General features: G+C 35.7%; 1 protein-coding gene across 7 annotated transcripts in view; it reads left to right on the forward strand.

Annotated features, from left to right (window-relative positions):
- GAS2 (growth arrest specific 2) overlaps nt 1-17,430 on the forward strand; it is an 89,332-nt gene that overhangs the window by 42,727 nt on the left and 29,175 nt on the right. For 6 of the 7 annotated variants that reach the window (XM_051622067.1, XM_051622073.1, XM_051622069.1 and 3 more), the window contains exons 5-7: nt 2,323-2,386; nt 7,052-7,196; nt 10,285-10,392. In XM_051622067.1, coding sequence (XP_051478027.1) covers nt 2,323-2,386; nt 7,052-7,196; nt 10,285-10,392 — 317 coding nt within the window. Of the gene's footprint in view, nt 1-2,322; nt 2,387-7,051; nt 7,197-10,284; nt 10,393-12,863; nt 12,951-17,430 lie in introns of those variants that run through there. The other variant, XM_051622074.1, reaches the window with a different exon arrangement.

Here is a 17,430-nt window from a genome sequence, read left to right on the forward strand (position 1 = left end):
AAAAAGAAGAGTTGAGTTTGAGAGTCTAAATTATTTCCAGTGGGCATTGCAGTATACAAAGTAACAGTTGTTTGTCCCTAAAGTTCCCGAGTTCATATGCTGGTATAGTCCTCAGGAATGCTAACCTTTTCTTGTTAGAAGTGCTGTGTCACAGTCTTCTTATCAGATGACCAGATGTTTGTTTTTGTGGTTGGTTATTGCCTGCACAGCTCCTCATTCTCTAACAATTATTTCACTGTGTCACATTGTTTGATGTGAAATGCATGAAATGTGTCTAGATTATGTTGAGTCAGATTTGCTTAAGGACTTTGAATTCTGTTTGGGTAGAAGAGTTTTAAGCACTGACAGAAAAACACTTAACTTTTCTTAATCAAATCCTCTTCCAGTTCTATTTATGGATCTTTTTGCAAATAATACAATTTGATCCTCTCTATTTCTCCCCTTTTACAAAGTCATTCAGATATGCTTATGTGCTAATTGCAATTCAGAAATACTGGACTCCCTTTAACTGTTCCAAAATGAATTCATTCCATTTATATTTTGGGGGATGCCTTATTTCTCAAAATCAAGTTTTATTTTGGGGCAGTCACAACTGGTTTAAAACCAAAGCAGCAGACTACATTTCTAGGGTCATGAATGTAACACTTTAAAATAGACTGATTGCTAGTAAAGGGAAATGTTTCATAAACTTCTTGTGTTATGGCAAGGAAGGATATTGAGAATAGCTGAATGCCCAAGTCTGCATCTTTTATATTCTTAATGACAGGTGGCTGAAGGATAAAAATACATTTCCTAGTGCAGTGTCATTTTAGTTTTCCTGCTGTGCAGTTTCACTCCTGGAAATATATTTGGATGAGATTAGAGAGGAAGAATGCACACGTCTCAAAGTGCTACATGTGCACCAGTAAAAAATATTGGGGTGAGCATTAATCTCACACCATTTACTGTACATTTATTCAAGTCAGTGGAGCTGGAAGTTGAAGTTGCAGAAACAGAAGATGTGCCCCAGTTGGTGTTCATTACTGACAGATGTTTAAGTCTGTGGATTCCTATTCTTGGTCTCATGCATAGAATATACAACAAAGCAATGATTTTCAGAGCTTTAACTACACACTGAAATATCTTTTTCAGGTATGGTATTTTTTTCTTCATTCCTTTGAATTAGGTGAGTCTTTAGATAACCAAGATATTTACACAGCAGATGTCTTGACCTTGACTCATTAAAAACAAATTTGGTTGCAATTCCTTTTTTTTTTTTTAATATCTATAAAAGTATTAACACAATTTTTGTGTGTGTGTGTGTCAGTTAAATCTGAAGTATGAGTTGCAAATCTTTTTATTTTTTGGGAAATTTCTAAAACCTAAATTTTATGCACAACATGAGGGCTTTATTCCAACAAGTATTTCTGGAGAGAAGATTACAATACACCCGTAATTATATTTTTTTTGTCTTTTCTTCTCTTCTTTTTATACTTTTGTGGAGTTGATTATGTAAACAATCACAGGCTTTTCCTCCTCTTCAATTTTTGGATTTTGCTTATATGTTTTGATGAACTTATCTACAGAAAGTTATCTGTCTGAACTGTGGATTTTAAAAAATCATTGTCTTGGAGTATGGTGATATTCCTAATGAGAATTTCATGCTGTGTTCCAGCTGTTTCTGAAGCCTAGAAATGACAGGTCTTGTGTGGAATCCAGGCACTGAAACTTGTGTGTGATTGTGTGTGTGTGTATGTATGTATATATATATATATATACACACAGAAGAAAAAAATTTTGTTTCATTGTTGTTTTTTTTTCTAAAGTATTCTGGTTTCTTATTATCTTTAAGAGTAGATGTATGGCAAATTCAGGACCAAATTTATGTATTTTCTAGTGCATTTTTGTTATTTTTGTGATTTAAGTAGACTAAGAAAAATAGTGATCTAAAGGATAGGAATTTTTTTAGTTTATAGAAAGAAGAGTATTGCTTTAATGTTATTCATTTATTTTTGACATTCTATGAATTCTAGTGTTCTGCCAGAGCTCTTGATTATTTTTAAATAGTTGTGGACTGCTTGCCCAAATGACTACTCAGGGATTTAGATTTAGAATTATATTTTCAAAGGATAAATAAATGGGAAGTTCCTAAGTCATCTGCACTCTGAGAACCATTCCTCAAGCCCACCCTTTTTATTTCAGTAAAATTCTACTGCAAGCCAAAGAAAACAAAATTTTATCTGAGTCAAGAGTTACAGATGTTGATTAGGTTCCATTTATCACTAAGATCTTTCAAATACCTTTTATTTATAAAAGTTTTCCATCTTAATTTTACTTTCCCAGTTCTTCACAAGCAGCCAAGAGAGGTGTGCCTTTGTTTGCTGGAGCTGGGAAGGATTGCAGCAAGGTAGGTGAAAATATTTAAAGAATGAAGAAATATTTACATTCTTGACAGCAGTGGAAATTAGAACATTTCAAGGTAACTTCTGTGCTTATTAGGTTCAAGGAGAATATGTGTCTTGATCTCACTCAAGAATATCTTGTGAGCACTTGTTAACAAATACATTAAAATCTCTTTCCCATCCCCTCAATTAAGGTTTTTGTTGGCTACCCATTTGTTGGAAGAGTTGAGAATGTTTTTCTAAATAAAGCTTTGAGCTGTTTCTCCTTCTGTCAAGTCTCTCTATAAACAAATGTGATTTCATTAACTTAAAATAAATCAATCTTCAGATTACCTAAATATGATCTAAGTAACAGTGACTCATTTATTTAAATAAACTTAGCTGAGATTTTCACCAGAAGAAATGAGACAAGAATTGAATTATCAGTCTGTGTTCCCTTTCTGTCAGATTTTTCTAGTCAGGCTGGACCCTCAGTACACTGTACTATTATCTTTGCTATCAAGACAACACTACCTTTTGCTAGACAATCAATTTTACTGTCATTAGAGTGTGGTTTGTTTTTTCCTCCCTTTTTGCAGATGCAGATTTAACAAGTGTAGCTCATAAGATTTGCTACAACATCCATGTGCAGCAGTGCTGCTGCTGCCCAGTCTTGCAAGTAAATTGTAGTTCCATTCACCCACTTGCATCAAACTGGAGTGTCTCGCTATTCAAATAGTTTCATTAGTTTCAGCATAATTCCTTGTGGCTACAATCAATGTGAAGAAGACCCCTCTTTACTCCTAGCTTAAGAACTAGTATTTTAATGTTAAAATCCTATTATGGGTATTTGTATGTTGCAAACAAAACTGGGGAAAACTGCTTAACAAAATCTGTCTCTTGGCCAAGTTTCAGAAAAGCCCTTGTCATCAGTGGAAGTTTGCAGAGGAAGAGTATTGGCCAGAAAAAGACTTCCAGTTTGCAGGAATATTTTGTCTCTCTCTCTAACTTTGCTGCAGCCCAAAATGGAGAGGAGGGGAAGTTAATTTCACTTTCCATGAATAAGAAAGTCTTCTGATTTGTAGGTGCTCAATGAAATTGATTCTCATGAATCTGAATTTACCTGCACAAATAGATTGTCCTTTCAAAATCCTTAGCTTGGAGATAGATCTTCCAGCATCCAAAGACCCTATACCTGCTGCAGGTTGATTACTTGATAGTATCCAGCTTCCTCAGGGATTGCAGGTCAGTGGCTGGCAGTGTTGAAGTCTGCTGAAGTTGGTCAGGTTAGATTCATCTCACTTTGCAATGAGATTTGATTTCTCAACAGACCTACAAGGGAGTTAAGATAGTATCTCACCCTTCATTTTTGTCTTAAACTTCTGTGTCTCAGATATTCATTCTTCCAGGCATGAAAACAAATACTGAACCAGTTAATGAACCACATTTTAATTTCCTGTGCATATCTATCACTTTGTCTTTAAAATATTTTAATCTTTATTTCTAATGCATGTATATTACCATATATCATTAATGCAATTTGTATATTTTATTTATTGTACTGTATTTTATTTTTGTTTATAGCTTAGGTTTCAAATAACATGTCTGTCTACATTTTCTGCTCTAATATCTGTTGGAAAACAAACAAAAACCCATTTACAATTTCCAAGGTACACAAAGACCATTGAAAGGGAACATCAGGTTAAAATAATTGAAAATATATGATGTCAGTTTTGCCTGAGGTGTGCTAAACTAGAACTACATGGAGAGAAATAGGCAGTTGCCTCCTCTAAGGAGCACATAAAATTGATCTTGTTGTGCTGCTTTGAACAGGAGAGAAGTGAGATGTATGGTTCCTTTATAAAGCAAATTAGGTCTGCTGACAGTCTCAAGGGTCTGCTTTTCTGAACAGGAGCCACAAAGACTTTTGGAAAGGTGACTCTATGTTTTTAAAGGATTAAATGGGTAAGAGACACTGAATATCTCCTTACTTTTCCCTTCCTTTTCTGTTTTAGAAGCAGAAAGGTATGTTCAAAGTGGCTTATTCATCACAAGGACCTAGCTTCTGGCACACTTTGCCCGGCTAGTTTTCTGTTAGTCTTCAGGGTCTATAACTCCCACAAGTCAACCTAGGTCTTTCTTTTTAATGAAATTAGTCTTGGGATTGAGGCAGAAATGAGTGGGAATGGGAACTGTTTGAGGCAGAGATAGAACTGAGCGCTGTTCTGCTCAACTTGAACTGGTTCAACAGATACCCTGTGGATAAGGGGAGACAGCTGATATTTTACCTCTGCTTTAGCAATGCTCTTAGCACACTCTCTTGTAGTGTCCTTTTAGCCAATTTAGAGAGAGATGGACTGAAGGATTACACAGTGAGTGGAAAACTGCTGTGAGCACTTGACTCAAAGAGTGACAGTTCAAAACCCAGGTACTAACAAAAATAAAATAAATAGCCTGATAAAATAACCTGGATTTCAGTTGTTTATGAAAACAAAATTTGGAGGTCATCTGTGAAATTTCAGTAGCTAAAATGGGCCACTGTGTGTACCTGCAGATATCATGTGGGTAGAGTGAGAACCTTTAGGAGGGGGAAGTGTCCTATGGGATGGAACTGAGCACTGACAATACATACAGCTATTGCAGGGAGTTGCACAGGTCCAACATTCTCACAAGTATTTTGAAGTCAAATTGAATCATTTAAACTGATGAGAGGACAGAGCTTATCACTGCGTAATCTGTGTAATCTTTATGATCAAGACTTCATAGAAAAATATAACTATTTGCAAATAGATTATACAATGGAAAACAGCTAAATTATCTTTTCTGTAGAAAGAATGAAGTTCTTGGTTAACTATTAAAGTCTGGGGGATTAAACAACCCCCACAGGTCTTTTGGAATTACCGTTGAAGGATTTCAAGATCTTTCTGCTATTGTGTTCAATTTTTCCTTGGTAAAAATGGGAAGTGGTGCTCTAAGAAGTCTATTGGAGATCATGTTACAGTCCAAGTGCTGCTTCATTTGTAGTTATGAGAAGGCAGGCTAAAAAAGAACAGAAAAGGAAATTCTCAGCATACCTTCTGGAACAGAATTTGCACCCCTACCCCTCCCAGAAAAGTATTTTTTAGCATTTCAGCTTTCCAGCAACTTTGCTTTGTTTGGTCATTTGTTTTCTTTTTCAAGGCATCAGCAGATGGATTCAGAATACTGGAAATACAGGGAACTTTAAAAGTCTGTCAGAATGACAAAAATTGGAGGTTATGAGAAGCAGTAGATGCAAAGAAGCAATACTGCTTCGAATGGAAGAGTTTTATTTGATGAGTAAGGCTGCACACAGGTGTAGGCTTGGAGCCCAATGGGAATTGAATGATTTACAGCCTGTCGGCATCTGCAGACAGACAGGAAGTAAATGGATTGTATATGAGTGCTTGCTTCAATGTTGGCTGGCTTTTCATTAGGCAGACTGCAACAGTTAGAAGCCAATACAAGTACAGATTTGGTTCTTGGTTTTCTTAATATCAGTTTGCTAGGCAGTAGTGTGATTGAAGTAAAAGTTATGGTAAAAATATGAAAGACAGTAAATGCGCTTGTGCCCTTTCTCTCTATGCTTTTAACATTGGTATGGTATTTAGCTTAGATTTTCATAATATGTTTGTTACTGCTGAATATTATAATGTTCAGATCTTTACCTAGATAAGTCAGCATGTGGGCTATAGACTTTTCTATTACAGAAGAAAAATATGGTTTCATCTCTGCAGGTAGTTTGCTATGAGAAGCCTACCTGACATGATAACTTTTTCAAGCCCTTCTTATAAAGAGGAAATCTTTATAACTTTTGGGTTTTGTTCACTGTTGGTAAAATAAAATAAAAAAAACTACCCACAACAAAACAGAAAGGAGTTATCAGTAATTAGGAAAATGGGATGGGCTTTGCCTACATCTGTCCAAGCTCTGCTGCTTGCAGTGGGGTACTGACTTAAATCACTCACCATAAAGCTTTCAAAAGTAGACATTGTTTTAGAGAGCCTTGCTCTCCAAGTGATGCTCCATGCCAGTGCCGCATGTATTCTGTTTTAGTTGGAGCTACAAGTGTTTTGCCACTGCAAACAGACATCTGAAGATTGGCTTCCAAAAATTGGTTAGAAAAAGCATTAGCTGCTTCTAAAAAATATTGGCCATGTCTCTATTTATCTATAAATTCAGTGCAGTAGTTGAGACCAGGATAACCTTTAACCCCTTTTCATCTGGTTTTCTTTGAGAAATACTAACAGAATATGGAAGTTGTCAAAAAATTTGAAAGGGTCCTGTTTGGTGTAAGGAGGGAAGACAAGAAAAAGAGTAACATGTACTGAACTTGAATCTGGCCCACATGGTACAGCAATTTTTGAGGCCTAGTACTGTTTTTAAATTAATCATTCACCAAACTGTATGTTATCAGACAGAGAACTTGAAGAAAAACTGTATTTCCTACAAATTTGATCACCTGAGAGATGCCATTTAAGTTAATTATTCATATTAATTTGGAATGATGGTATTAATGATTGATATCTTTCATACTTCTTTATCACTATATGTAGCAGTCTGTTATTGCACAATAGTGTAATACAGATAGTATAAATTCTTTTCACAGGTTTGCTTTAAAATATGAAATACTTTATAAGCAGTAGTAATATATGTTTGCTTGTTTCCAAAAGGTTTGGGGTGGAGCCTCCTGGATTAATTAAGCTGGAAAAAGAGATTGAACAAGAGGAAACACTTTCAGCTCCGCTTCCATCTCCTTCACCATCACCAACAAAGTCTCCTGGGAAAAAGAGCACAGGGAAACTGTTGGATGATGCTGTAAGTTCTGGGAGGAAGCTTCTCCATGTATGATCCATTCTGATATGCACTTACTTTCAAGGGACACAAAAGCCTGAGTTTAACGACTGACTGTATGTTAGAAATTTGCAGACTGGTAGAGTTAATTTAACTTTGACCACAATTCTTTGTGCCTAGAATTTGGAAAAAATGTCACACTGTGTAGGAGACTTGCAGTTTAGCCCAGCTTTGTGCTGAGGGCCAAGTTCCCTTCCTTTTATTCTGTTTTATTTTTCTGTTCACTTCTTACTCACCAACTCCCACTTCGTGTTTTGTCTGAGTCAGGACTAGGAGATTTGGCCCATAGTGACCTGTACAGAATGATCACAAACACTTCTAAGTTTTCTCAGCCTAATTTTTATGCTGCTGTTCTGTATGTTTCTCACGTGCTAAAAATCCAAACATTTCTTTCCTCATTATTAGAAAGAAAGTGTCGTGCTTTGAGTTTCATTAATCTTTCAGCACTGTACTGTAGTGTTCATTTCTCTGCTGCACACCCTAGAGGGGTTCATTTGAAACAGCTGGAATCAGATGAAAAGGACACATTTTGAGACCATGAAGAGGTTAAAACTGAAAAGTACAAATATATTCTATAAAAAGCAGCAGTTACTATAGTAACTGCTGTATTACCAGGTAGATCTGTCACCTGGGAGTTACAAAGCACTTCTTGAAAAATCCATGTGCCATTTCTTTGTTACAAAGAGCAGATGGAATATCATGTTTGTTCATTTTATTGAAATACTTTGTACTATATGATGCAAATAAATACATTTAACATTTTTTATGTTTTGTATTTCCCCCTTAGCTTTGCAAAAGCACTTACTTATGTTTCAACAGAATTGAGAAATAACAGTTACGTGTAGAAGGGGGGTGGTGGCTGCGTATCTTGCAGGAACAGAAGAGAGAGTATGAAGGTTGTCTCAAACCACCTCCTTTAATTTAGAAAGCAGTTAGGGATAGAAACAGCATGGAATTCATCCAGCAAGATTCCTGACCTGCACTGCCCCAGACATTCACACCATAAAATAGCAGCAGTGCTCATACAGTCCAGACACAAAATAAAATAGGATATAATTCTTCCTACTGCTTCCTTATTGGATTTCCAAATTCCACTCAATAATACTTCTGTGTCCTTTGGGATAGGAAGGTAATGGAAGCCTCAATAGCAGGATCAGCAGTGAGGATCTTGTTATCTTGTGTTGCACACCAGTATAAATCTGTTGGCTTCCATTCTCCACAGGCCAAAGATGGCTCTATTTTGCTTACAGGGTTCAAAACAACCTTGAACCTGATAGATCTGGTGGCTACTCTGGCTTTTTCCTTGCTTACATAAACTCCTGTAGACACAATTATTAAGGCATAGTTCACGCTATCCATTTTCAGCTTCAAATTTCAAGAATGTCCCTAGAGGTGATAAATTAACTAGGATATTATGTCAGAAGTCAGTGCTTATCAGGCAGCTCTCAGAGGCCCATTGCCAAATAGTCCTCTAAGCACAATCCCAATCTTGGTACCACATTCCAAGAGATACAGGAATGCATCTTTTTCATCCTCAGCAACCTGCACTTGGATATAAGTCATCAGCCAACAACTTCTATTGTACACTGACTATCTGAAATGATTTTGTTCTTTGGAAATGGAGGCTTACACCCACACTGATAAAAATCCCTGATATAGTTAATCTTAAAATAATTCAGTGATTGTATGTTCAAAATGAGGATAAATCATCTGATACTCGAGGAACACTTTTTGTGTGTATAATACATGTAGAGCTTTTCTACTAAGTGTTATTTTAAAAGGAAAATTTTCACAAAAATGTTATGCCCTGATTTTAAAAGGAAAAAAAACAACACCCTAGTAACAACAACAACAACAATAATAATAAAATATTCCACAAAGCAATAAAGTTATTCAGATAACAACAATGAACAATTTCATGAAATAATTGGAAAGCCTTTAAGGTGGTGTACAGGGCTAGTTTCAAAAGAATTTTTATTCCCTATTCTAGTATAGAAACAATAACTGGTTAACTTTTCATTTCTTTCCTGTTTATTTAACATACAGTAACTTTATTCTAAAAGCAGATCTGAAAACATTTGTACTATTTCAGAAGTCTTTCCTGTTCATTATTCAAGCTTTGCCCTCATTTTTTTATTTTTATTTTTCTGAAACAGTTTAAGACTTCCATTTGTTAGCTATTCTGAAAATATTCTTACCCAGACCTCAGATTATTTTTGCAATCCTTGATTTACAAGCTGGATTTGAAATGGTCTTTGGAATATTATGTTAAGTGGACAAGACCTCTAGGATGTTCCTCTGGCATGTTGTATTGTTAGACACTGACATACTAGGTCAGCTCTCATCGAAGAAAACTGCAGTAAATGAAAATGTCACACTTGTTGTTCCTGTGCAGTAGTGTGATTTGAGTGTCAAATAGGTGTTTCTCAACCAGATCTGATTTTTTAGCATCAGTAGCTGTACTAGCAGATCACTTATGAATACAAAAGATACTTCTACTGAGCATTAATGCCTTTGGTATCACATGCAAGGCCAAGTTTTTACAAGAGGCTGAAGTCAAGCTAATGCAGCTGATAAAAAAACAGGAAAGTAGTTTTAATCTGTATTTTGTGAGATGATTTTCTCTTACTGTTGGCAATGATAGAGTATTCTTGAGGCTCAACTCATGCCGTCAGGTGGCGATAACCAAAGTGTAGTTAGCACTACTGGGGAGCATCTTGGCATGGATTTGTGATTACCTTACACTATTGTATTCTCTGTATACTTTTTTAAGGTGTTAGTGCACTATTTGAAAGTGCCAAGTGAAGGTATTAGGCAGGGCTTTTACTTGATAAGGTGCTTCCGTACTTACTATGTTTATTTAGAAGGGAAATACATTGTCATGACTTCTTCATTTTGCCTGTCAAAAGTTGAGCTGATACACCCTAAAATATTTAGAACACTTCTGTGAAAATTTGAAGCTGAACTCAAATTAACAAACTATGTCTTCTTGAATGTTCTGCTGCATGTACTACTTTAAAAAGTTTATATTAATAACTTCTGTGTTTTTCAGGTTAAACACATTTCTGAAGACCCACCTTGTAAATGCCCAAACAAGTTCTGTGTGGAGCGTCTTTCCCAAGGAAGATACAGAGTTGGAGAAAAGATCCTCTTTATTAGGGTAAAGGTTTTATTTTTTTATTTTTTAGTAAATTGGTAGTATTTGCTACCTTCCACTTGCAAATATTGTCACTGTTTAACAGGATAAAATGTTTTCTTCTTAACCAGCACTGACTCATTTTTATGATTCTGTTGGGGAATAAATAAGCTATCGTGGGTTAATTGATCCAAGGGATTATTAACATGTGGTAGATCCTTCTAACTTCAGGTAATTGAATTTACTCTGTCTTTGATTGATGGCAACCAAAAGTCTTCACAAATTAAGATGATGACTTCCTCTAAGTTTGGTATGAAAGAACATCCATTAAAACAGCCTTTCTCCCACTTTGTTTTGACTGATACTATTTAACAGGTCAGGAACTAGATCAAAGACTTTATGATCATTGAATTGCCAAGTCATGACTAAGTCATATATCTAAAGTAGGGTGAGCAAAACATTAAGGTCCATAGCCCTGCATTTGATTAACAGATATTTCCAAACCCAGTGTTGCATTTCAGAATTTGTGTATAGTGTGTTAACTCCCATACCACAAAGTTAATCATTAATGTTAATACTTGCTAACGTTAGCATCTGGCTGAATTGAGCACAAATGTACTATCCAAACCTAATTTTGATCCTCTTGATCTTCTCTAGATATGCTTATGGTAATAATAATTAAAATATTATAATCATGTTATTCTGTATCAGTAGGTTAAGAATCTTGAGTTATGCCAGGTTTCTTTCCTTTTTCCTCTCCATAACTACTGTCCTTGAGCAATGACTTGACAAAAGGAGAGCTCTTCCTCTCAAATAAAGGCACACAACTGTGACCTTAGCACTTGTGTGAACGAAAGAAGGCAGAGGGGCTCCTTCCCAGCTGTACAAGTTCCTAGTTCAACAAAACACCAGAGTGCTTGCTCTGTCATAAATTTATGCTTAACTTACAATTAAGTCAAATTTAGATCAAGATTTAGGCTTTCTCATGTGTGTGAAGTTGAGGATATGTTTAAGTATTGTGCTGAAGAGAGATTGAGAACTCCCAATTAATTCAGTAATAGCTCAGAAAGAAGAAATACAGGATTTGTCACAGATAGTTTGAGATTTAACATGCTAGTATAAAGGATTAATAGCTTTTCTGTTTCATAGCCAGTGAGACTTCTTTTAAATCTGCAGCACTTTTAGTTGCTAGCTTTATTACTAGCTTCAAATGACTTTGAAGAAGGTAATGATCATTAACCCAGGGTCCCAGTCATCTGGCACAGCTTAACATTTATGTTTGCTTCCTTTTGATTTTAATGTCGAAAAACAATATCAAAGTATCTTTAATCATCTGGTTTTGAGAAACTGAAGTTTTCCTGCCAGAATGGTGAGTGTCAAATTCCCTTTTGCTGGCTTCCTTATTGTGCAATCTAGTCCAAGTCCGATTTCATTCCAAGTTTGCAAACAAAACAGTCTTTTCATATCACGCTACCGCATTCCAAGTTGAATTGTGCCAAAAACTGACAGTAATATAGGTTAGACATTAAACTGCAGTATTAGAGATCATTCCTACAATACTGGTATCAATGGACACTTGCCATGAACTTCAGTGGGAGCAAGCCCCTATTCCTAGGTTTTGAAAGTCAATAATCTTTTGGTTTTGGTTAGTTTGAACCTCATTTTGGAGAGCTTTACTGGATCACAGTAAGTTTTTATTCTTTATTCTACATGTTCTTATTGTGTACATAAGTAGATTTATTAGCCTTTCTTTGGAAAGCTTTGGAGACTTGTGAGAAAACACATTTGAGATGCATAGCTGACTTGTAATTTTGTTGATACTTGGCACCTTATTTGATGCTGCTGAGGTAGTTCCTCCTCCATTATATATTCATTACACAGCATGACACAGCCAGATACATACCATTTGTTTATAACCCATTGTGTTCCAGTTGACTTGAGAATGAGAGTTTGTTTGGAGTTGGTTTAGCATACTTTTTACTGTCCCTAGTAGCTTTCTCCAGTAACCTTAAACCCTATGTAATTTCAACAATGCCACAAGTATGCCATGTGAAAAAACATTACAAGAGCTAAGCTCAAAGTAGAGTTAACACCTATTAATTGATGTTTGGTTTTTTGTGGTTGTTTTTTTGGTGTTTTGTTTTTTTTTTCAGAAAATACTTAATGATATTACATCTGTAACAAATTTGTTTTATTCTAGTTCTCTTAAGAAAAAAAAAAATTAGTCTCTTCAATTTATATCTGTATATGAAACAAGTGAAAAAGTAACAGCAAAGAAAAATAAAACCTGACAGAGCATAGAATTAATGCAAAAAAAAATCACACAGAAATTACATTTGTCAATCTAAAGTAATTTTAAGTAAAAAAAGCTTTGGAATATGTAGCAAAATGTGGGGGACAGTCCTTTGAAATGTGTCTTGTACTATAGTAGCTTCTTAAGCTAATGATCCCATTGAATTTTATTTATTTCTTTTAACATGGGAAAATGTTCAAAGTTGAGATGAAAATAAGCCATGCAAGTCCAGGAAGAAATGCAAATGCTGAAAATCCAAGAAAACATCAAGACACTTCTTAAGTGTGCTGATAAAAAGGCTTGTCACAATAGTACTTCTTGATACATGAAGTAGTTCCATGATGCATAAACTGAATGTGATTACCATAGTGCTGTGGTGGCTTAGATGCTAAACATTTATTTTTAATAAAAATGAATCTGCTCATGAATTCTGTTTTCTTCCTGCCTTATAGGAATTAAATAGTCTAAATTCCACATAAACCAAAATGATGGAAGGCATATTTTACAGTAATGGATTGTGTTAATATCTTGAAGAAAATGAAATTACTAGCTTATTTAAAACTGGAACATTGTTTTTGAATTATTGTGATCTCTTTATGTGTACCATATACAATCAGTTATTTGCTTATTCACTCTTAGATCCTACTGTTATGCCATGAAGTGCTTTAGGGAACAAGCCTTAATCTTTCAAAGTAGAATTGAATTAATAAGCCTGTCTTCAAAAACAAAGCAAAACAAGTCAGGCCTTAGACAAAGGTAATTTTTGTCAATATTAGTTTCATTGCCAAATATTTTTATTTCAAGCTCTTTAGTAATTATCACATTGTATATGCATAAGGATGTACCCTTTCCAAAAACTAGCAGGCTTTTTTCAGAAAGATCTGTCCTGACGGTCAATTACCATAACAATCTTCAAATGTTGGGTCATGGACAATGGAAAAATTATTTCTTTGTGCAACTGAAGTCTGATTAATATGAGTCCTGGCTATAAAGCCCATAGTTTTCCCCATAACTTCTAGGTGTTCTCTGCCTTGCAGACCAGATAAGTACTTTTTGACCTTCTACTTATAATCTCTTAACTCTAGACTGCAAAAGACCCAGGGCAAGGCATGTCTGAAGTCCAGCCCTAATTTATGTCCCAGGTACAGGGTTTTCTTGGAGACCTTCCAGCAGTGGGTGGCTGGACACTTTTTTACTTTGTGCTAGTTCCTCTCCAACTGCTTTACACTTGCAGGGGAGTTGGCACATTTCAGTCTTACCTGTGCTAGTGAAGGTGGAATTCTTGTCAGCCTTCTCAGGTTTTGGATTTTGTTTTAAAAATCCTTAAAGGGCTGGTAAAATTCAGCCCACAAGACTGAAAAGCTCTTTAACAGACAGTGATGCTGCCCATGTGTCAGTGGGGTGACTGTAGTCCTGTGCTGTCTATAGAACAGGCACTCAGATCTGTTTTCTTCTTTACCCTTCCATTAATGTGTTGAGTGACATTAGGCAGACCCCTGCCCACCCTCAGCTTCCATTACAGCTTGCTTGTTCTCATAGTTACACTTTTTCCTTCTTACTCCCACCCCCCTTTTTTTTTTTCCTTCCTGTCTTGAGTCTTTCTTCTTCAGGCCAGCAGCCTCCATGGAGCAGAATCCCACAGAGAACTAACTCTCTGTTTACACTGTACTTAACGATGCTGTTCTGAACTCAGCAGCTACAGTTCCACTATCTTGTTTGGTGAAGATTTGACATTTCTAATTAAATGGCTGGCAGACTTTCACTGAGGGTTAGCCAAACACAAAGTGCTAGAAATTATAGTTTCTCCCCTCTTGATTTGTTTTCCCCCCCCCTTTTTTTTTTTTTCTTTTTCTTCCCCTCAACATGCTTCTTTTGTGTGGCCATTCAAGTTAATTTTGTGTCTAGAACTTGTGTGTGTTGGGGATGGTTTGGAGTGCAGATGGTGAGCAAAAATGCTTGAAAGGATTCATTGTAAATTTGTGTACAAAAAGCTGCGTAACAAGTTGTTAGCTGCTATCTTAATGGCAAAATGATTGAGTTACTCCTTTTACTTTCACTCAAATGGTATTCTTCTTAGTCTTTTTTTGGAAACATTTTGACAGAATGTATCTCTGATGCAATATTTGGATTCAGTGGAACTGATAGGCTCTGCCATAGCTTAGCAGTTCTCACTAGCTTAGACCTGTTGGCCTTAGTGACCTCCTTCTGTAGACAATTAAATATTCTTTAATTCCTGGTGTCTCCCTCTATGCAATATTGCTCAATGAGAACTCTACTTGGAGGTTGGAAAAATCTTTAGTAAATTACATTGTGTTTTTCTAGGATGTAATGTATCTTCAAGAAGTGTCACATCTTTGTTCTTGAAATGGCCAATACGTCTGCAGTCATTTCTTCCCAAGGTATTTATCATTTAGGTTCCTAGAGTCAAAGTTGTAACAATATAAGATTCCCCGTATTTGGTGGAAAGAGAAATCATCCTCAGGAGGTGACACAGAACAGGGGGCCAGGGTAGGATACTCTGAAGCTATATGTGTAATTTCTTTCAAAGCACCATGCAAATATTTAACTCGCTTCCTCAGCAGTGTGATTCAGGCTTAGGAAGCCTTTGGTGTGCATGTGATGCAGCCCCTGCCTGCAAAAGTTGAAGACAGCAAAATCAGGCCCCACTGGGTGCCAGTTTCCTCTCAGGCAGGGATGTACCAGGGTAAAATCAGTGTTTTCTGTGTGGCAACTAATTATACAAAACAATTCTCAATAATTTAAAGGTAAATAAAGATGAGTAACAAGGCTAGATAAATATGTATTACGATCTCTTTATGTCAGGCTTTATTTTCCCCCTAGAATGCTGAGAATACAAAAATAGACCAAATTATGAAACTCTCCTCCTATTTGTCCCCCCCTACGTTTTTTTTTTTTCCCCTCTGCCCTTTTGACTCCTGTGATGTGAAAGATAATAGATGAACATTGGCATATCTAAGAGCACATACAGACTGCTAATCCACTCCACCCTCAGTATACAGACAAAAATTACTTTGCAAAATAATAAAGCCTTTATAGTTTTATAGGGTGGGTCCCATGAGATTATACTGAAAGTGTTAATAGGGGAAAGTATTTCCTTTTTTGTTCAGTTACTTTCTTGTTGTGATTGTGTTTCATCAATTGATCATTTTGTCAAAATCTACTTTACACTTCCTTGACATTAATGCATTTTTGTGTTAAAAATGAGACAATAGTTAATGCTCACAGTTTGAAACTAGTTAGCCTGATGTATAAGAACAGGAGATGCAGCTTATTTGTGGTGTTTCTCTTTGGGGAGGATAACACCAAGCTTTGCATTTTCTTATTTAGACCTCTTCTTTGGTGACATGAAAGGTCTCATATGACAATAATGTAAATATTTACCATAGCCAAGGTGAGCACATCTATCTCTTAGAGAATGATGTTGCAATATTTTACAGGGTGAGTTAAAGTTTATATTCTTCACTGTAACTTTAGATAATTAGTATACAATGCTAATTAAAAAGAAAAAAAAGCACAACCCTGATTCTTTTTTGTGATGTACTTTGTGTACAATGTACTTTTAGACTATAAATATAACTCATGCTACCAACCACAGAAATGACAATCAATGAGGCTTTTGTGGTGGCATCAGTAAACTGAAGCTTCTGAACTGCTTGTCACAGAATCTCATGGAACTTTTGCAATTCAGGCATTAAATGTATATACTATCTACTGCAGTATTCTTTAGCTTTAGTGTAACATTCTTAAAGAACTTGTAGCTTACAGGGGAATTTCCAACTGTGGTTTATGTCTTCACTTGGGAATGATGGTTCGACATAGAACTGAATTGGCTATGATTTAACAAAAATGGTATGTAAGCTTTTCAAATATTTAATACATTGTGGTTTGGCCTTTCCTTTCCTGAAATAACAGGAAAAAGTTAAAATGCATTTTAAAAAGTGTTTTATTTCTTTGGTATTCTCTTATCAGTGTGAAAGCAATGGGTTTTCCTCCTCTTGCATCCAGTTACACTCTGTATACATTCATGTTGGTCACTAAAAACTATTTATATCTACTGTGTTTTATTTTGGAGTTGAGGTCCATTGTATGTCTGTGGCAACATGCAAGATGCCTGTAAAGTACTTTTTACCATAAATAAAGGCAGGAGGACTTTATCCCATGTGTTTCCTGGTGGAGCACTCATTCCACTGAGTGGAGAAATATTAAATGCTGTTTCCAAATCCTCCTTATCATGTTGAAAGAGAGAACGTTGTGTTTTAATGAGGGCACTTGTGACTTACATGCCAATGAATTTATCAGTCTCTTCCACTAGGATGGGTTTTTTCCCTAGCAGGAGTTGTGGTGCCCACAACTAAGGAGACTAGGAGGAAGTAGAGGTTTTATTTTTAGTTTTGGTTTTCTTGAAAAATAAATATTGTTTCTAGAATCTGTGGTGTGGGTTAATCTTGCAGAGGTTTGATATACAGAGGGTTGTTTTCAGTGGAAAGAACATGTAATTTCTTTCTATTTCTGTTATGTCGATTAACTGGATTGTTAATACATTTACATAATTAAATGGCATATAATATTATTTATCTATTAGATAAAATCAGTAAACTGTCCACTAGACAGATTCTTAGCTTTAATTTAAATTATGGGGATTTTTTTTTACATTGTTTTTTCAAGATTCTACCTTGAGATGTTCTGCTCCAACTTGAAAAGAAAACCAAAATTCAGCTGCATCTGTGTGAGCCAATAGGAATTGATTT

Source organism: Apus apus, chromosome 5 (assembly GCF_020740795.1).
Source record: "Apus apus isolate bApuApu2 chromosome 5, bApuApu2.pri.cur, whole genome shotgun sequence".
NCBI classification, from domain to species: Eukaryota; Metazoa; Chordata; class Aves; order Apodiformes; family Apodidae; genus Apus; species Apus apus.